Genomic DNA, 21,808 nt, shown 5'->3' with positions numbered 1-21,808 from the left:
ATGAATATAGAAAATTCACTTTCATAGCAGGCTGAAGCAAAAAAATGATGCACCAGACCAGAGCACAGTCACCATAGCAAAGCCGTGGATTTTAGGGCAGCAAGGAGCTGGCTGAGCACAGCTGACAGCCACCGAAAGGCAGAATGCAGAGATGTTGTCATTGTGTTTCCCCATTTGTCCAGTGTCTCAGCCGGCTGACACTTAATTCACTGTTGGCTCTCTCATAGAAGTCCAGCTGAACACTCTGTTGGTGCCCACGGATCAATCTCATAGAAACAGACTCATTTCCCCTCCTAATCCAGAAGAAGTTTCCAAACACCTGAGTCTCCATGCTCAGTTCATCAACAGTGCTCTCCTTGTTCCAGTGTGCTACCAGGTACCCAACAGCTTGGAGCACAGGGAGAACATAGATCCAAGTCTGCCCCAGATGCTGGGTTTGGTGCATTTTGTGGCAGAGGGATGGAGAGTCAGAAGGAGCTGTTTTCAATGCCATTGCTTACAGTGTTTGTTACAGAGACTGTGAATCACCCTTTTGCCAGCCACGGTGTGATGGGAGAGGGATGCAGCCCAGGAAGGCTTTGTGGAGCTCCCAGTGGAATACCTTCAAAATTCACCTCCCTGTGAGTACCTGAATATTTTGGCCTCTTCTCATGTAACAAAAAGGAAATCATCCACATGAGCTGTATTCACTCATCCCTTCCTTTATTCAGGGCCACGCTGACCTCCACACCTAACTAAAGCACACTTCTTCCATCTTCAAAAAGCTTTGGGAAGACAGCTCCAGAAAGCTTGGGAAGACATTCTCATGAAGGAAGAGCACTTAATTTAGTACCTTTAAAATAAAAAGAAAGAAAAAAAAAACCTCCAATTCATTATTTTCTCAACACCAGAATTTGCTGAAAGCACTCCAAGTTCTTTCTTGCAAGTGCCACGGAACAAAATAATTGTGCAATTAGTAATGCATCTCACACATCTTGAAGTGAAGGATTTTTGCTTTTGACAAGTACAAAATGTAACATTTTGCTTCTCCGTGGTGGGAAAACACTGGCCATTCTACTCCCCCCCACCTCACCGCCTCGCTTTAAGCATACTGCTGTGTGTAATTAATAAAGATAATAATAAGTATGCTCAACTAAGAAGGGATACGTGAACAGCACAGACAACGTGGATAACTGGGATTGCCAGAGCAGCCAGCAGCTTCCCAATGTTAATTATAGCTCTCAAAGAGAAGCCATGTCCTTCTCAGACCCGACTCCCAGGCAATGCAAATCAGAGAGCACTACCCATGACCACCAGCCCATCTGTGGCCAAACTGAGATGGGAGCCCAGCACATCAGGGCAGCCCCACTCATCCCTTGTGCAGCTCCCAGATGTGCTGCATCCACACTTAGCCACAGATCTGTGCCATGCGAGCATGTTGACTTAACTGTAGGAACTGCAGCAGCTTCTCACAATCCAAATATGAGTGTCATTCTGGAGCTGCCTTGTTCCTGGGGGACTTACCAGGCTCCCTTGGCTTGCTCCCCTCTCCCTTCCTGTGCACGGCAGCTCCATGTGCTGTTTCCATGACACTCAGGCAGCATTTCAGAGCAGGGCAGGGGTGGCAGCCCAGCAGGGATGGAAGTGGAGCTTTTTGGTGCCTGTTGATGAGATGGCAGCAAACGGGAGCCAGCAGGGGTGGGCAAGCAGGAGTCAAGCATGGCTTATCACTCCTCTGCAGAAAGGGGCTCTTGTGGAGACAGCAGCTGCTAAATATATAAACAAGCAAACATCAAACACCTCAATTTCTACAGCCCCTGCCTGCAGCTCCCAGCGCATCTCCTGCAGCAGCCGATGGGCAGAGCAGCACTGTGGGTTGCTGCATGCACCAGACAGGGTAGCACAATTGCTTTTTGCCCAAAGCTAAATTGACTTGGGAATTAAAAGCTGCTTGAATCTTAGAACTGGAGGTGTAACAAAAGGTCTAACAACTGCTTTCACCTGATTAGGAGAGGCTTATACCCATGGGTGTGAGAGATTGGGGTGAGCATGGTATGTGCACCCAAGAGGTTGGGGACACAACATCCAGATTGTTCACACAAGTTTTGGGCAAGCCGGGGCTGAAGGGCAGATGTATTCTCCTCTGTTTTCTTAAGGGCTCAAAGATCCACCTGGAGAGTTACCCCAAAAAACTTGCACAAGAGGCACAAACACTGCTTTAATCTCAGGGATGAACCAGAATCTTTAACATGAATGGACACTAGGGGGCAAGGAGAGAACTAGAGATGCTTTCATTTGGGGTTTCTCAGCCTCTCGAGAGTACACTGCTTAGACCCTTCCACTTGCTGCCCTTTCTGGTGCCAGCCCCCAACTCACCCCATGCTGCCAGACAACGACAACCTGCACAGCAATCCTCTCCTTGTTTCCTAACATACTTCTGCTGGCTATACAGATTGTATTTCAGTACTGATGTGAAGCTTCACCGCAATCCAATCAAACCGATTGCCAACAAGGGACTATTTCCTTTCTGGAGAAGCCACTTGCAATAGTGTTATCACTTCAGCAGACTCAGAGGAAATACCTTATGAGGCATCTGAGGATTTTCACGCTAATGTGTTCCGCTCCATCATCAATTTGTCACTGTTTGTGTTTCACCTGGCTGTGCACAAAATGAAGAACCGCTCCAGTACAACTGCATCTTCCCATCCTGGAATAATTAGTATTAAAGGAAAGGGGCAAAAACAAAAGAAATCTTTTTAGCCCCAGATTAAGAGATGTCAGAGTCTGTCAGAAAAGCATGGAAATGCTGTGAGATTTGTTTAAATGCACTTTTGAGGTGAGCCATAGGGGGACAGAAATGAAGGCCATCAGCCCTGCTTTACAATTGTCCAGGTATATCAGGTGCTGGAGAGATCAGGAGAGCTGCCCAAGGCCACAGAATAGCCTCAAGATTAGCAGGACCCACCTCCCTCTGGATCAAGTTGAGCTTATCAGCTTGTTAATGCTGCCCGTTCTCTCTTCACTTCTTAGTCAGGGGTGAAAACCAGAGAGAGCCGCCAGTTCCTCAGTCTCTTCAAGTCTTACTGCATTAGGTTCTGTTGGCAGAAAACTCAGAGGAATTTTAAGTAAACAGACTGAGGAAAAACAAAACCAAACCACATAAAACTCAAACCTATGCTGGTTCTCTCTTAAGGCGCTTGCAACTTCCTTTAGAGGTAAGAAGCTGGGATCATTCCTTGAACACTGCAGCACGGAAAGCATCTCCTTTCCAAAGCGCTTTCCTTGGGAAATAGGGTTGAGGAAGAATACCCTGTTTTGAACCAGGACAACCTAAATTGATAGAGGAAAACAAAGATCTGGACTTGCCCCTTCAGCCATTCTGGCTGCCTTCCTCCCTCAGCTTCATTCCTCCCCTCCCTCCCCCCTTTCTCTTCATGATACCTTCACTCCAGATTTTGTTGCCCTACTTTTGTCCAGTCCTCTTCTAGAGATAAGATGAATGCTATTTTCAATTAGCAAGATGTAATTGCTGAAAGAGGTAGGAGGCAGTTCATTTAGAGCCAGAAAATTAATTGAAGCCTAAATGCATGGCATCACGCTATTGCTGGGAGAACAATTATCACCATTGCTTGGCCCCTGTCATTTGGAGGCTGTTTCTGCTGACTGCAATGTCAGGCTTCGCTCAAACTCCTGGTAGAAGCTCACCATACTGAGTTGTGTCCTGAAGCTGCTTTTATCCCACTTTCATCATGGAAGAGAAAGCTCTCAATGGCTATAACAGCAAATTAGATCAAGAAGGTGTTTTCAGGAGAATTGACAGAACCTAAACTTGTCTTTAAAACCAAGTGGTTGAATACAAAATCTTCCTCTTCTCCTTTGGGAGTGCTTTTGCTGCCATGTGCAAGGTGACAGCAGATCCCATGCAATATTCACCAGCCCTCTGTTACACAGCACAGAACAACTCAGGAAGATACAGCTGGACAAGGTCTTTGGGGATGTCTGGGCCCACCACCGCCCAGCTGTAGCTGAACATAAGGAAGCTACATGATTTCCTGCTCCACTTATCCCTTGTGAGCTGACATCTGCACATCTCCCAGGTTACCCCAATCCCATGGGGACAAGCAAGACCTGGAAAGCTTCAGGAATTCCCTAAACACTCACCTGAGACATGGAGGAGCACCCAGGTCTCCCATTGGTTCCCAGGGTGACTTGTACTTTGAGCAATATCTTTTCATCACCAGTGTCCAAGGATCACTCAGGGCTTTGTGACCACAGTGAGGGGACACACAGCACCTGGCCCAGACCTGATGAACCTCTCTGCACCATGAGGACAGCAGTGAGACTTACTGACTCACTCAGAAACACTCCAGCAAATGCTGCTGCTCCTCAACGTACAGGTTAGGGCACTGCAGGAAATGGCCTGCTCCTTACTGTGGAATCCACATCAGAGCTGTAGAAGGCAGCAGTTACCAACCAGTCTCTAACAGGGAGATGACAGAAGCATGAAAAAACAACCCAGACAATATCCAATATCTTTTCCCTTCTTCACCCCACTGCTGCTGAGCCAGGTGTCACAAAAATCTACATTTTATTCCTATTCAATTGCATTATGATCAACCCCCTCCTTCCTGCCTGCATGCTGAGCATGGGGGTAGCCCCACAGGTCTGCTCAGAGCATTACAGCTGCAGGTTCTTCCCTTCCTTGGTGCCATACTGTTGGGTCTGGGTAGGATCTCTTGCACCACTGACCTCCCACTTGTTCCATTTCAGGTCAGTTTCTGCACGGTGCCTGGCCAGATGTTTTTGTTATGACTCAGTGTTTTTTCTATCCCCTGGATTTGACATTTTTTCCATTTTTCATAGGATTTAAAAGAGATTGCAAGATAAAGTCCTCTGCAGAAGCTGTACATACCTTTTTCTTCCACCCAGTGTTCATCTCCTCCTTAGACGTCTCACATTGACTACTTCTCTTATATAGTCTTCCTCTCAGCTAACAAGCTCCCCCACAAAAATCAAATGTTTTTACGGAGCTCATTCCCATTAAACCTACCACACCTCCATCCCTCAGAAACACAGGCATCTTCAGGAGAGAAACAGACAAACAAAGCAAATCACAGCTGTCTGTCACAGTCTGGTTCTGGAAAAGCACTCAGCACTGTTTCTCCCATTTGCAAACTGTTGGCATGAGCATGGTTCTTCCTCTTGGCCCAGACACAATGAGATTTGTTCTTCCTGGCATGCAGCACTACCCAACACAGTATGGTTACCAGAAGTTACACCTCCACCACTGCAAAGCTTTCCTGGGAAGCCCCAGGTTCATTACTCAGCAGTTAGCAATGATACCTTTTGACCATTTCTGATCACCATCCCATTATTTATACACAGCAGCCTCAGCTCTCTGGCAACAGCTGAGGAACTTCTCACTGCTTATGGAATTATCCAGCAAATCCCACAGGCTGGGATCTTAGAGAAACTCTCCTCCCTGAGTTATTAAAGGCAAGTGAGTGCCTTTACATCCCACCACCTGCCTTACAGCATCAGACCACAGGCTGTCCCCTTCCTCTCACCTGGCACTGACTCACATCATCACAAAGTCCATTCACAGAAAGGTATGCTGTGTTGGGATCTCACCAAAGCATGCTGCAGAATAGATGGAGATTTCATGCATCTTGCTGTATTCTACAGATAGCCATTAGGGTTGCAGAGTGCTGTTAGAGCCTGAGTCCCTGGGAAGTGACAGCTTGAGGCTACCAGCACAACACCAGACAACCCACCTCCTCCCAAACCCACAGCAAACTAACCACAGAGGGGTTAATTTATAATCCCCCCCATGAGCCCTCAGTGGGCACAGCCCTGACTGATTGGTTGTTTGCCTCTGAAAGCACAATTAATTGCACCTGGATTGTTCTTTCATCTTACCAGAGGGTTTACACACTAAAGGGAGCTGCCATAGGGGATACAAAGGTCCTGACACTTCTCTCCCCGAAGAGCTGCTCTTTGTGCTCAGCTTTGATTGCTTTTTTTGATTCTTTCTTTTCAGATAACAGACTGTGCTCACCTGTGTGGGGACAAACATGCACGCACACAAAGCTCTCTTTGAACGTATCAATTGCTGCCCATTGAGAAAGATCAATGCCTTCTCTAAAGAACCTTATGATGTTGGATTGCTTTAAAACCGATCTCAGTATCCGTGTATTCCTTCCCCCAGCTGAAAAGACATGAGTGTGCCCATTCACTTGAAAACCAACTGTTTCTTTAGAAAAGGAAAGTTTTATTGTGTCCGTGCCACATCTCTTCCCACCATTCAGCTGAGCCACGGTTATGATGGCCATTGGCAAACAGCTTAAATTCAGCTCCCTATAATGGGAAATAAAATCACAACAGCCTGTAGCCGGAATTTCCCCATGTTTATTAGATTGAAATTAGAAATGCTGATGACCATTTTTGTCAATTAAAACCCCTGAAAAGCAGAGAGCGCGGAAACCACCTTTATGGCAACTAAGACCCAGGGGTTCTCCAGCCCCTTTGTGCAGGATGGTGCTGGGTCCCGGGGTGCTGTCTTGTCCTGTCCCATGGCACAGCCCCACCTGTGTGATGCCACCCCCATCTGCGTGAGCAGGGTGAGGATGGGATGGAATTAGCCAGGATGGAAATAGGCATGGATAAAGTGGGCTGAGTGGTGGGGATTTTCTGCCTCTCTCTCTCTTAAAAAAAGGGAAAAAGAAAACAAACAAACAAACAAACAACAAACCCAAGCTAAATAGAAATGAAGATTTCCTCCAAACTAAGTTCAGGGGCACTTTATTTGGAAATCTTCCTAGAAATCTGTTATTTTCTACCCAGTAATTGCTGTCCATTTGCAGCCAGCCTTGGCTGCTGGGGACTTCTGCTCCATCAAGATATTTCTGCTCCATTATGTCACGTTTCCTGCCCATCTGCCCTTCTGTGCTGTGCCTCTGTGCTACAGCTTCCCAGTGGCAGCTCTGACCCCATGGAGGGGAGGCAGCAAAGGGCCACAGTGCATCAACAGCAGCTGTGGTCAGCATCGGGGCAGATGTTAGAGGGCTCGGTGGAACCTTAGGAACATACATCTCCTATAGGGATGCACTCCCAGCACTGATGTGGTGAGTGGGTGGGGGGCTCAGCTGTTGGCCTTGCAGAGAGAAGTAGTGGGTGGGCTGTGAGGTTGTGCTGCTGGCTATGAGGATGTGCCACCTTCCTTGTTCCACAGCCCTGTGTCACTGGCATTGCCCTGCTGCTGCCGGCTATGTTGGCAGAGGGAGCTGAATGGGCCCTTTGAGAAGCTGAAGCTCTTTGGTTGTTGTGTTTTGTTTCTTTTTGTTTTGTTTTATTTCTGTTGTTTCACTGTTTGAGAATTGTCTGAACCTGCTTTGCAACCAGCAGTGCTTGGAACCTACAGAAGGGCAGCAGGATGCTGGAAGTGTCTATTTCCATCCCCTCTGCACCAGGCTGTGACTCCATCCACCCATCCACTCCCATGTCTGTGAGCTGCTCGGCCCTGCCAGCCCCTTGCAGAGAGACCTGGGCTGGTTCCACAGCCCAGCAGCGCCCCTCCATCTCCCCCTGGGGCTTTGTGATGCTCTCATGAAGCGTGGTGTGCAATGAGCTGCGGCAGGGCTCAGCAGTGTGCAGGGATACTGAGGAGGGCTGGGTGGGAGCAGCCCCCAAAGCCATTCCCTTAACTCGATCCCGTTGTAGTGACACAACCAGACCAGCAGCATTTTCTTTAACAAATATGAATCCCATGGATTTGCTCTGATGTAATTATGCATCCTGCATTAAGCCAATGCTCCAACTGTCTGTGGCTGCTAGCATAATTAAACTTAATGTACTTTTAATGATGTCTTCTTAACTCATGCATTCATATACGATTAGAACCAAACACGATGAGCTGTCACGAGTCCAGGAGAGCTCTTTTGGCAGCTCCTGATGGGACTTACATTGAAATATTAATAATGCAGATTTTGAAGCTAACAACATTGGTTTTGAAGTGGGGAAAGCTTGTCACACAGTTTGAGCTAATCTGAGGCAGCAAAACGGCTTCTCTTTTAAGTTCAGCCTCTCCCCGTCTTGCACACGAGCTCCTGCGATCAGAGGAATTTATGGTTTACTTTGTAAAGATGTCATTAAATAAGTGCCCAGCAGTGGCTGCTGCTGCTCTGCCCTGGCATGCTCGGTCTCTGCTCCTGTTCCCCTTTCCTGTTGTTTTTCCAGAAGCTCTGGCACTCTGCTTTTGTCTCTGCTCCTTTTTGGTGAATGAGATCAGGCTTTGTCCTTACCCCACAATTTCCTGGTGGTGAGACATTGTTTCCTTGAGCTGTGCGCTACCTTGTGCAACAGGGCCTGGTGGAGCTTTGGGATTGATATTTGGCTCCAGAGCCCTACTCACAGCATACAGCAACTGTTATTATTATTGTTTTCTTTTTCCAGTGGCCCAATGGCAGATAGGTCATCTTTTGAGTTCCTGAGAGCAAGTTGTGAAATTGTCTGAATCCCTTCCAACAGGAAAGCATCGATTTATTACGCTGTAATACTGATGCGAACAACACTGTGCACCTTTCATCTAAAAAGTCAGGACTTATAGAACACGACATGCCATTAATTCTGATGCCAGCTCAAACGGAGGAGGAAATGCTGCCAAAGGGATCCAGACAGCATGTTAAACCAGCCCTGCAGAGTAATGAACACACTTTGTGCTGTTACATTATACAATATTGATCCTTAGGAATGAAGAGGTACCTTGACAGCTAATTTGAGCCATCAAAAGCTTCTCTTAATCTATGAGTATGTATATGTGTGTGTATTACCCAATTAGTGCAAACACTGGCTAATTAAACTTCTCAGTATCCCCTGTTGAGGTGAGAATTGCTGCATTTCCCTGCTCTGGGGACTGCTCTCCCTTTGTCCATGGCCAGGAGCTCCCTCGGTACCAGCCCAATGCAGAGGATGCCCTGAGCTGGGAGCGCTCAGTGCAGTGATGACTCCCTGGGAGAGTGTGCACCACCTTGACTTGTTTTCTGCACAGGATGGAGAAGGATGCACTGTGCTGCATGCCCTAAGCTGTGAGGAGTCCCTCAAAGGACTTCTGCCCTTCTTTACGTGACTTGGAAGATGTATTCCTGCAGAGAAATGGGGTCACCGTTCCTTTGTGACTCCTGTAAATCCATCCTACCTATGCTAGTAAGATATTGTATTTTCTTTCTTTCAGCTTTCTCTTTCATTTCTACCTGAATTTTGTTGTTGAGGACGAGGTCGATGGCATTAGGACTGCTGCATAGCTGAGTCTTGGATTGCCATATTTTTAATTCCCACCCAGGTTTCACGTGCTATTTGTATGTATGGAACGTGCTTATTACAGCCATTGCTACCTTCTGCCATCCTTTCCCAACTCTGTTTGCAGCTGGGCCATTGAAGTGTGCACCACTCCACTGATGTCTCCTTGCTGCCCAGCGGTGTGATAGGCTGTGAGATCACTTGTGCCTTAGGCAGAACTGGATTCACATCTCTCTTCCCATCCCAAAGAGTTCATGTGCTGGCTATGTAGTGTTACAAAGCTATCCATAAGAATACCACCACCATGTGCATACATAGCACAGCCTACATGTTGCAGTCCTGTAGGTGGGACTAATGGACAAAGGAAGGAGAGATGGGGATGGAGATAAAGGGGTGGTGCTGGAGCAACATGACCAACAGTCTCCTTGGAGCACAAGCAGTTTTGGCACTAGCATCTTTTGAACTGGGATCTGCATGCGGATTTTGCCCTGCAAAGCCCTGCCCTGCTGCAGATAAATGGGCTGCCATGAATGGCAATGACATCACTGTTTTTCTATTAATTAACTGGCTACCAGAGATGCAGGCATGAGGTCTTGCACCAGCAGCAGGCTGCCAAGCCACAGAACCAGCAGTGATGTTTGGCAAATTGATCTGAGCTCATAGGTAACATAGAGGCAACAGGGGAATCTGTTTGTAGAGATGTCTGCAGCTACAACAGCCATCAAAGAACAGGCCACAACAAGTTTCTGAAAGGTATGTGCAGTAAATCTGGTACATTTGCTGATAGAAAAGGCCTGAACCCATCCACCCTATTTCCAAGGCGCTGCTTCAGAGCAATCTCCATGCCATGTTGGAGAAGAATACCCACACCCCACTATGATGGGTCACTTGAGCTTTGACTTGTGCCTCTGTCCCAAACCAATGTATTAGAATCATGCATCAAGACATCTAATGGTGACCACTGGGTTACAGCAAATGTTGTTGTATGTGCCCCTGCCCTGTCTCTTCACTGAGTTTAGACAAGAGAGAGATTTTTGCTGTGTTTGCAGGCAGGTATATGCATACACAAACAAGTCGAGACAAAAATCTTTTGTTTCATTCCAGCCTTCTGCCCTGGTGCTGAGTTTAAAAACCCATAGCAAAAGGATGGATTGGGTGATGTATCTGTTCAGTATACAGTGTTATTTGCTTCATCAGCTGTTGAAGATAGTTTTATTTTCGCTGGAGACTTTCTCATAAGGGATATTTGCTTTTGCAGAAAGGGAATTTTGTCCTGCTTTTGTCAAGAGATAAAGGAAAATTTCTTGTGCATATTTGCAACCTTACTGGGAATGAAGAGCAAACCACTGAAGGAACAAGGAGACCATTTTGAGATGAGGTCCAAGCTCATCATACAGTACTGGTTGTCCAAACAAGTGCGGAAGACCAAAATGTATTGATGCAGAATAGTCTGCCCATGGAAAACTTTTCTCTCAGACCCCTTGATTTGGAGTTTCTTGTGCTTTGAAGTCTGAGGGTTCACAACCTATTTCCATTAATTCTGACCCTTGATGACCTCCTAAAACTTACCAGTGGGTGAAACCCCCTTGGGAATGTTGGAGAACTTGAGTCTATAACCACAGCCCTGCGGGGTGAGCTGAGATGCCCGGCTAAAGGCACTTGGGAGTCTCGGCTTCCCCGGCCAACACACAGGAATGGTGCCATGGGGAAGGGGCGTCCTTCCACATTTGTGACAACAAGGGCTACCTCAGAGCGTGGCACTAGTGTAGAATTGGGATTAGCAGTTAGCATTGGCAGCTGTCCACGATGCTTTAAATCCCACTCTATTTCCCACTTCAACAGACTTTTGAAAGAGGAATTAAGCAGGTTAATTGCATGACAATTGAGTGAGAAACATCTTGAATGTTTGAGCTTCTGAAACAGCATGACAGCTCCCAGGAAAACCAATCCTGGCATGGATTTTTGGACCAGTGCTGGTTCTGAATTCTCCCTCAGCTGACTAGATCTTCCCTCAGTAAAAACAAGCTAAAATCCTGAAATTGCCCTCCTCAGAAAATAACCTCATAGAACTCTGAACAAGAATTAAAATACTTAACTTTGAACCCAGTGAATGTTCAGTTTCCTGACTCTTGGGAAAATATTAGATAGATTCCCAATTTCAACCTGAAGTAGTTTATTTGGCTGCTGTTCACAAGTCAGACACAGCAATAATCAAGGAAATTTTGTTTGATTCAGGTTGGGTAATATTGCCTGAGGGGTAACATCATTTTCACTTCCATACATCCAGCACTGGCACAAAACAGCATGGGACAGGTAAGAAAAATGGATCATGGATCCGTGGTGCTAAAATTCCAGCTGATAGTTTCACTCTTGTGTAAATAATAATTGCCAATAAAAGTGTCGAAAAGAGAATGTGAAAATAAAAACACCGTTCAGTTTGTTAAAGCAAAATCCTGCGCAGAAGTGACAAAAGAAAAAGAAAGGAAAATCAAATAAAAAAAGAGTTAAAATAAATATAGCTGGTAAATAAAAGATCCAGGTACCAAAGAGCAAAATTTAATGAAAGCCAAAACTGTTAAATATGGATTCCTGTTGAGAAAAAAAATGTCAATGTCTTTAAGAGTTTGACCATTACTCTATTTTTAAGAAAAGTGTAGTAAAAATACATATTACAAGTTAACATTTTTCCACGCTTTTGTCCTATTCCTCTTTTTTTTTTTTTTTTCTTTTTTCTTTTTTTTTAAACCCCGTCACTGATCAAAGGCTTTTGAAGACCTGAAGGCCGCATCCCACATCTTCATGTCACAGGTAGCCAGTCCTGGCACAGGCGCACTGCTGCCCACAATGCCGTCGATGTCTGCATGCCCAGCTGGGCTCCCTGTGACCTGCCACCATGGTGATCATGTCTTTGGAGGAGGACAGAGCACTGGAGGGCATGTCAGCCTTTTCTGGGATGTGGCAAGAGCTGAGACAGGAGATGACTCTGAGAGCTGTAGACATGGAAGCAGGCTAGCTTGAAGGATTGCTCCGACCATGTTAGTGCTTACTTAGGACTGAAGTTAAAGTTAAGGAAAAGAAAGTGGACTAAAAATAGCGATAATCAACACAAAGTGACTCGTAGAGGTGTTTGGAGCAGCTGATGACAGAGCTCATGTTTGGTGATGAGAGGTGAAGACCACAAGGGTTTCCAGCAGTGGAAAACACACTGGCACAAGGCATGCTGTGCCTGAGCTTCAGACCTTGACTCTTTGACTTGCTGGTGTCCAAAGCGTTGCAAGACAAGCAGGTAGATGGAACAGATACTTTGGACCAGGCTGGTGTTAAAGGTGGTAAACGTATTGCTCTACAGAGTACACTAATGGAAACTGGTGTTCAGGCAGTTTCCAGCCCTATGGACAGCTGTATGGACCAATCCTCCTCATAAACTTGTGCCAGTCATTTGCCTGTATAACTTTGTCTTCACTTGCATCTCTTCCTTTTCTGATCCTCACTTGCTACGTTGCAGGAAGGAAAAAAAAAAAAAGAGAGAGAGAGAAAAAAGCAGTTCAGAATGCTCCGATAGCAGCTCAGTCCCTGGGCAGATATTTGCTGAGTCCTGTGAGAAGCTTTGAACTTTATGTGCCATCGGTGATGGGACAAGGCTGAGTGGATTCACTGTGGTCCCTGCCCCGCAGATCTTCTCTTGCTTTAAATACTCCCCTGGTGATTCTTCACTTCCAGGGAAGCATCTCAGGCCCACCAGGATGGGAAGTGTTTGTCCATGCCAAAGATTCACAGAATGAATCTTTTCTGTGGTTCTGGAAAGCCGTCATTGTCCCTTTGATTCCTGTAGCTGGGCTCCCAGCAACCTGTCCCTCAGTACGGGTTTCTGCAATATCAAGTTTGGTGTCAGCAATCTGCTTTCCTGGCTTGGGGATGCTTTCCCCTCGCTAAGGATACACGAGTGGGAATCTGCTACGTTTGGCATATTACCCAGAGAACAGACCACAGCTTGACAGGAAGGCTAAGTCTGACCAGCTCTGATGCAATCATATGTCATGGATGCTTGAATGAAGCTCTTATAGGATCTCCTTCACATTTGCTTCAGCAGTTCCTTCCAGAAAGCCACTCCTGCCAATTGTCTGAAAGATGTCCCTTTTAACTAGAAAAATGGCCATACAGGGATTTCAGAGCAAAATAAGCTGTGTTATTCCCATTGCAGCCCCATGACTTCTAGTGTGTTTTACTGGTTAATAGGCAGCCATCTAGAACTGGATGTCTTGAGATGATATTCCCGGCTCAAGGTGGTTCCCTTATGTGACCACCAAAGAGGGAGCATACACAGAAGCTAAGCAATGAAGAACGGGTTCACAATTGCTTATTAGCCTCCAGTAACCTAGGCAGGAGAGTGGCATGTAAGGGGAATACTGCATTTATCTTCTCTCTTCCATAAATAGCAGCTACCATGATCTTAGACCAGCCACCTGTTCTAATACGCCATGCAAGATGCTCTCCTCTCCAGGCACATGATCCTTCTCTCGAACTGCCACTCACCATCTCTGGAAGAATCAACACTTTATCATCAGGTTACCTGGGGTTTCCAAACTCACTCATATCTTTGCCACTGTAAGACAGCCTCACATTCTTTTTCAGTTTCTTCTTGTGTTGAGTCCTTCCTGTTGCAGGGAGAGCCATTCGCAGCTGTCTGCCTTGTTGCAATAACTCCACACCCCAAATTCACAACAGAATCACGATAGACAAAAGGGGTTGACGCTGACACCCTGCTGGGAGTTCAACTTGTCATTCATTGGAATTTCTTTTTGCTGTTAGTAGCTCAGATGTTACAGTTTGCATCCTGAACTAAACCAGATTAAAGGGCTGAGCAGGAAAAGGGGAAAGGACTGATGTTACCCTGACACCACAGGAATTAGTAAGAAAGAAAAAAAAAGTATATATTGCACACACTAAGACTTATTAACAACCAAGTTAAAACAAAATGGCATAGTCCTCATTAGTGTTCCAGTGGTTCTTTGATCAGGGATGGTTAACGAGTCTGTTAAATCCCATTATGCTCTCCTTATTGCAGTACAGACCTGTTTCTGTTCTCCTGCCAGTGGATCTGTTTGCAAAAGAAAAAGGGAAATAGATTTGATTTCCTCGAGAAGATCCATCCAATTGTCCCTTCTGTCATCGTCATTTGTCTTGTTGGTGTTGGGTTTGTTTTTGGCTCTGGAGGGGGTGGAGTTGGGCTGTCCCTGCTCTCACCCAGGCAATGGTTCAAAAGGCCAATTATAATCCCGTGGCTCCCAGGGACATGCCAGTGCTGTGGCTCATACACGGGATAGTCTGCATGGATTTTTGGAAATCGTGGCTGACCACACGTCCATTTTCTCCACTGCCTCCTGCTGCAGCCGGCCTGGGAAGGGTTGATGTCCGTATGGCTTCGTTGACTGATTGCTGTGGGATTAAACAAAAACCCTTTTTAGGAAAGACGGGGGGGTCTCCCCCTGTCCTTAGTAATGTTGGAGAAATTACAATACAAAACAAACGTTGTGTTTCTATCGCTGTTCTCCCTTGCTTTCTTTCACTCTCACTCACTGCATGTGCCTCCTGCACTTGCTCCGTTAATTCACACCTCTTCTACATTCAAAATTAAATGTTTCTGCAGTAATTTGGAGTATAAAGCAAACGTGCCATGTACAAAAACTATTCTAACCCTACAATATCAGAACAATCACACTGGATCTGCTCATAGGTATTGGGCACCTTTTCCCATATATATACACTATTACTACTCCTGTACCGTTACATATGATGGGCTCTGACTCACCGCAAGCATATGTTTAACTTTCCATATGCAAGAAACTGAACTTGTACCTTTGTTTTTGTCTACAGAGGCAGCTAGGAAATGCAAACCTAATTCAGGAAACTAAATCTCATCTTCCTGTTCCAGATCCTGTCCAAAGCGTTTGTTTCACAAGATCTAAGGAAACCAGTTTCTCAGAATACTTAAACCAAGTGAGAAAAGCTATTTTGGTTTCTTTGCATTTATGGCTCTTTTCATTTTTTACCCCTTTTCTTATCCCTGTGCTCTCACGGCCTGTAGAATTTCCTGAATCTCAATGTCAAAAAGAGTTATTGCATGTTTTCAGCAAATGAGAAATGTTTTTACTGCTGACAAAATGTTAAGCATGTTGAGAAACGGTGACATAAAACCCAAAGGAAGGATTGCTTATCTTCTTTTTGATTCTGGGTAAGTCTCAGTGCCCAGGGAAGTGAAAATCTCCCTAAATCTTATGAAATCTGCTGCATGCTTCCTGTAACATACTGACTTCCATGCTCATGGAGAGTAAGAACTAGATATGTTACTGTTACAGCTAAGATCCTGCTGCACCCTTCTGTACTATGGTACCCATGTAAGGGATCACCTCTCATAGCCATCTGAGTCAAAAAGCACTTGCTCCACAGATACTGCATTAAATGTGCATTCCCAAGGCTCTCAAATCTAATCCTTCTTGACAGGACACAAATTTAGGCATACTGGGAATTAGGGCTGAAACAAATCTCCTGGGCCTTAGGAAGTACTCTGCTGGTAGACCATGACAGAATAGAGAAGAAGACATTTCAGGAGACATCAGAGCACAGTTTCTCTCTCTAATGATGTATAATTCTGACTTTGGAGACCCCATTTCACCTACCCTGGGTATCTATTTGAGAGAATGTTGTCCAACCAAGGTTCAAGGCTAGAAATCTGGCAAATGCTCTGAGCATCTGTCACTGCTGCCTACCTGCAAATAGTGCCAGCAGGATGCCAGCAGAGGGAACAACAGGATCTGATTCATTACTACACAACCTCAGTTCTATCTTGCTGTTAACTGCTTGAGTTGGGGGATTTTTTTTTTACTGCAGAAAAGGCTGTATCACACCAACTCCAACACACTTCATCCATGCTGCACACACGTTGCCATAGCCTGCTTTAAGGAATGGCAATGTGTTCCTGTTACCATTTGTGCTATGATTTCACTCTATATCTGGACTTTGAATGAGTGTTATGTCACATGTCTGATCTTGCATGAGCTCATGAGTTAGGATTAGGGCTCATTTGAGCCTCTCTTAGCTTCCTCTTGTGCTCCTATTTCTTTCTAGCAAGAGAAGTGATAAGGTCATTTCATTATCCCTATGTCTTTTCTTCCACCCATGTTCTGGGCTGCATCCATCTCCGAAGGCAGCTTTGGAGCCAGGGTGGTGTCAGAGAGAAGGTATGAAAGGCCTGGGAATGGGTTGCCACCTTCATTCGCTTCGCCTCAGCTCTGGACTTGTAACAAAACTCGATCAAAGCCACCAGCATGGCGAGCCCGAGGCCTCCGACAAGAATATAGAAAACCCCAGCCACATTGCTCAGACTCAGAGCGCTTGTCTTGTCCTGGAAGAGAAAGGAGAAGGGAGGGTAGGGAGGGCATGTGGGAAGGAGAACAACAAAATTAATATGAGATTGCTCTGGTAGAGATACCGTACAATATAGCAACGTTGGCATTACATCACCTCCCTCTTTAAGTGCACGAGTGACATTTCTAAGAACATTTTCAATTCTTAATTTGGTGCCTATTAAATCTAACGTTTCCCTCACACAAACAAACAAACATTTTTTCAGCAGTGTGACTTTTCGTAAAGGTTTGGGATCGCCGTTTTTCAATCACATCTAACTCTTGTGCTTATCCACCCAAAATGTCTGGTTTAAATTATTGATTAAAGGAGGAAAAAAAGTTCTCTGCCTCTGTGACATTTGCTTGTCCCTGATGTCTTGCCTGAAATAACCCGTTCTCTTGGAAATGCTCATTCCTTCATTCCTAGATTGTTTCCCCCGCAAATTCTGTTGCTGAGCAACACATTGAAATGGCTGGGTTTTCTTTGCTTTTCTTTTTTTTTCTTAAATCCCTTTCCTTTCTGATATTGAGGTTGAGGTGACACCTGAGCTGTCCTCATGAGCACATTTCATTTCTCTGTAATAAGACAGTTATTTCATATGCAATCAAGAGCTGCTGAAGCGTGTCTAAGCTAATTATTTGGTCTGCAATAAATAGGGCTATTAATGGACTGCTACTCACAGCCGGCATTTGTGTTCTGATTTTACAACGCCTAATGAATGGTCATGGCTCTCTGGGGAAGAGGAGAGTCTCAAAATGACTCATTTCAGTAGCAAGGTAGCTGAGCCCCCACATCCAACCCCAACATCACTCAGTGCCATTCTTCAAGTGTGGTCCATGCTGACCAGGTGGATTTGAGGCATTAGGATCATTCTGGGCAGTGGTAGGACCCAAAGACTCGGCTCAGCTCCATGTGCCAGGCTCTTGTTTTTTAATTTAAAAAATTCATATCTCTTTATAGTCCACCAGGCTGAGATGCCGTTCTCCATGGTCCTTGTTGCTTTGCAACATTGACTCAATATGCATTTCCATTACAGTTTGCCCAGGGCAGGTCCAACAGGTCAGTGCCAGTCTATTGGCGTGATTAGGGTTTGATCAGTGTTGATGGCCCCACCTACTGGATAAGGGAAGAAAACTGCGTAAAGCTCACTGGAGAAGGAGTAGAGAAACAGCATGTATGACTGGTAGGCATTTCTGTCATTGGAAATGAAGGCCTGGAGCAGTTCTTGGTGTTCCCCACTGCTCGGCAGAGATACAGATGGCTGGGTCACAGAGCTTGGTCCTTACCCTTCTAGGACAGTAGATTCATCCTCTTTTTTTCTCAAGTTTTACAATAAACAGCCCAAACTTTCTAGGAAGTACAATTTCTTAGGAAGCAGAAAGCTATAGTGGATCAACATCAAAAAGGTCTAAAACCAAACACCGGTGATTTCATGGACAGCTTTGAGTCAAGAGCAGTCTGTCAGGAACCAACATTGTCCTTCAGGCAGGTATGTTTTGTAAAAGATTCTGTCTTTCAAAGAAAATGTTGCCAAAAATGTTAGATTACAAGACAGAGAAACATTCCAGTTTTTAAAAGGCTTCCATCACAGAATAGATCATCTCAGGATGTTTTACTGCCTCTCCTTCATCTCATCCCATTACCCACATGGAGCTGCAAAGGTTTCTGTCCACATGGAACACGTGTCATTGGTTCCGGTGCCCCAAGGAGAAACTTTCCATTGAGAGCCTTCTGCTGAAAGATTTGGAGCTGTGGTGAGGTGTCACCTCTGCTGCACTTTGGTCACTGTAAAAATCTCTATGCGTGATTTCATTTTCCATTCCTCACTGACTGACATTGCTGTCAAGAGATTCATCACTGTCACCATTTGTGTTACTCTGCTGCAGACGTGATGGTCTCCACTGGTGGACAGCTTTGGTTCCTCTATTATGTAACGATCACACACTGGTCAGTTTGTAATCTTGTCGATGCTTCCTCTGTGCTCTTTCTAATGAGAGATTTCTGCAAATGTCCTCTTAGTTTCTGCAGTTTTCCACATTTGAAGGGTAATATATCTGGTCTTTTATAATCTGCCTTCATGCATTTTTTTCTCTCCCAGGTTTGACTGTACTTTTGTTCAGCTTTCTCTGTGCTGATTACTAGGAAAAAACTTTTAAGCACCAGCTGAAAAATTTACAGAGTTTTTTTTAAGCAAAGATTTGGAAAAGCGGAGCAATTACTCTGAGAAAACTGGGTTACAACACATCATGTATTCTGCCTCTTCAAAGCCATACTGAAGGGGCTGCACCAGCTTGAAGGAGGGACAAAGTCCCTGGAGGTGGATTGCCCTCCTTGACATCCTAATCTTTAATCCTGGTCCCTTAATGAAAAGTGGCTGATTAGCATGTGCTTAGGGGGAAAGATGGGACAGAGGAGAGGGCAGAACTGCCTATTTGTCTGTCTTAATAATAATTTTCAACCCATACTTCCAGTCTGATTTGACAGAGGGGTGGAGATGTTCAAGGTATGAAAGATCTTCAAGCTTTGTGAGAAAGCCTTAGAGAAGAAAAAATGCATTAGTGCTCCCTCTCAAATAAAGCACCAGCACAACTGGCCATCAGGGTGACCTGTGACCCATGGGGTCTTTGACTTCCAGCTACACATCCTTGGAAAACCAGGTTTCATGGGAATACATGAATTTGAAGTTTTGCAGGCCACAATATTCTTTCAATCTCACCCCAAGTTCATGACTCATGGTCCAATTGGAGGCAGTCTCAGCGAGATGTAAGGGTAGGAAGGTCTGGCAGCCAGAATAGGCTGGTTCTTCACATCCACTTCCTTCCTGATGCCACACCAAACTGACTGGTAAATCAGAGATGGACCAAAGCCGTTGACTTCACCAGTATTTCACACAACTAATTTTAGGCCTACTGTGAGGTACTTGCATTTGCTTTGCAGCAGCCATTACCATTATCACCGCCATTACCTGGATGATTTGGTTGAACTCAGTTTTCTCTTCCAGCAGTAGAAAAGCCAAGGAAACCCCAGTGAGGCACAAGAGTGGGCAGACTTGCTCGGATTGGAAGAACAACTATATTTCTCCTCTACAGTCACAATAATGTTTCTTCCAGTGCAGGTCTGGGAAGTAAAATCGTTCCTTGACTTTTTGCTCATCCTCTCCTTTTTCTATCTGTTTGTCCTCCACTCCCAGTAGGACATTCAGAGAGGTTCTCTGGGTGGGAGAAGCAGTTTGTTGCTTCCATCAGCTGCAGGACCAGATGCACACAAAGGATAGGGGACAGTGCACACCACACTGAGGCTCTGTCTGCTGTTTTGTTCTCTCTCCAGCCCTAGCAGCACTCCTAGTTACAAGGTCCTAAATGATGCTAACTGCCTGAGAGGACCCCCCTCCTCTCTGCTCAGGCTCTGACACCAGCTGCTCTCCCTTGGAGCTGCCCATCACCACCAGCTTGTCAGTGGGAGTGTAAAAATGTCACCGCTTGTCTCCTGCACGGCAGAATGCTGACGTGGGGGTAAGATTGGCAAGTGAAAAGAAAAACCCAGCTTTCCAAAAGAGCGGCCTTGTTGCTACAGCAACCAGGCACCTTCCCGTCTGTTCCTCTCCAACGTGGCACCATGTCTTGTGCGCAATTATTTATCCTCCTTAGCTGAAAGTCATGAAGGCCAGATTTCCCCTGTTTCACACTGGGAATGCTCCCTTCTTGCACCCTGCACCCCCAGAACCTGCTGGCAGCGTATTGAGAGTGTTTACATCAAGTGCTGGGCCACCCTTACTGTGGCAAGAGCTGAAGCTCAGTGATGAAGGGCACAGCACCAGCTATTGCCCATTGGTATCTCAGTTCTGTAAGGCAGGGCATAAGCACATGCACAGCCAGCCATGGGGTAAGGCTGCCCAACAATGAAAAGACACATTTGCTGGAAGAATCAACAAATCAAGGCAGTAGCAGGGGGTGATCCCTATTGATATTTTAACAAAAGTTCAATTCTTGCAACTGAAGAAGAGGAATGGAGATCTCTGTGTCTTCAATGAAGGTCTTTTTGATGCAAGAAGCTGTCTGGCTGCCCCTGAAGCAATCTGCACCTTGCCATTCTGATCTGGACAAGTTTCCATTCTCCCATTGCCTTGCAAATGACCCGAGGAAGAAGAGAATCTAACATACCTGATATTTAGTGTACAACTTGTCATTACCCTCTAACAAACCGAGACAACCCTTTCAAGCCCACAGCAAATTTTATAGCCTGCAAAAAAAGCTGTCCATTATGTGCTTGCATTCAAAATGGGATCCTCTAAGGGAACTGCATAGTTACAGGGTGTCCTCTGCAAGAACATGGCTGCCTGGCACAGGAAACTGGCTGGGATTTCCTTTGGTCTGGTGTTGCCGTGGTAGTCCTGGATGACCATGGCTGCCCCACACCTCCTGCTATGGAACAACTAATCCAAATTTTCCTCACAGCAGAGTGCCTGTCTCTGGAGTTTTAATGTTTCTGTACGGGGATTTCTATGGGTAAGCACTAGGCAGACAGCACATAGATAAAGTGTCGCGTTTAAAAAGATAGGATACACAGCAGTCAGCTACAGGCAAGGAACATAATTCAGAACCAACAAACATAAACCTGGGAAACATCAAAGATTTGACTTGGCTCTGCCTAAACCCCTCTGTACAAACCTTACATCCAGCTAGTCCTCACCCTCTTCATTAACACTCTTTCATCCTTCTAAGGAACAAAATTAGATAAGGCCAGGTGGGTGATAGGTAGGTTTGTCTGCCTAGCTGCATTCCTGAGAACAAGCAAGCAATGTCATTAGCAGAATTACTATTCTATTACTAGCGCAACAACACACCATCAGTAGGGTAAAACTAACCTGGCTCACGATGGTCTAATGACAAGCAATGTCATTACTTGCTTGTCCTGCAGGAGAAAGAGGGCTGTGTTGATTCTGATGAGGGTTTCTCTTACTGTTTTTTCATTGCTGCTGCAGTCATGGTGCAGATGCTAAGCAAGGAACAGAAGTAGCACTACTGTCTGTCAGCTGAGACTCATCATTGTGATCTTCCACTCATGTTAGAGGCTTACATGGCTTTAAGGTTTGTGCCTATTGATTTCACACATGGAGTTTCAAGCAGCTCTC

The 21,808-nt window shown here is 45.5% G+C and overlaps 1 protein-coding gene across 2 annotated transcripts in view; it reads right to left on the bottom strand.

Moving 5' to 3' along the window:
- Positions 1 to 6,367: 6,367 nt before the first annotated feature.
- The window catches only part of GRIA1 (glutamate ionotropic receptor AMPA type subunit 1), a 115,009-nt gene continuing 99,568 nt past the window's right edge, over positions 6,368 to 21,808 (bottom strand). For both annotated transcript variants that reach the window (XM_015875851.2, XM_015875852.2), the window contains exons 15-16: positions 16,541 to 16,675; positions 6,368 to 14,730 (exon numbers count right to left, since the gene is read on the bottom strand). In XM_015875851.2, coding sequence (XP_015731337.1) covers positions 14,542 to 14,730; positions 16,541 to 16,675 — 324 coding nt within the window. In that variant the 3' untranslated portion in view covers positions 6,368 to 14,541. The remainder of the gene's footprint in view (positions 14,731 to 16,540; positions 16,676 to 21,808) is intronic.

Source organism: Coturnix japonica, chromosome 13, assembly GCF_001577835.2.
Source record: "Coturnix japonica isolate 7356 chromosome 13, Coturnix japonica 2.1, whole genome shotgun sequence".
Classification (NCBI taxonomy): domain Eukaryota; kingdom Metazoa; phylum Chordata; class Aves; order Galliformes; family Phasianidae; genus Coturnix; species Coturnix japonica.
This window is presented reverse-complemented; position numbering and strand designations above follow the sequence as displayed.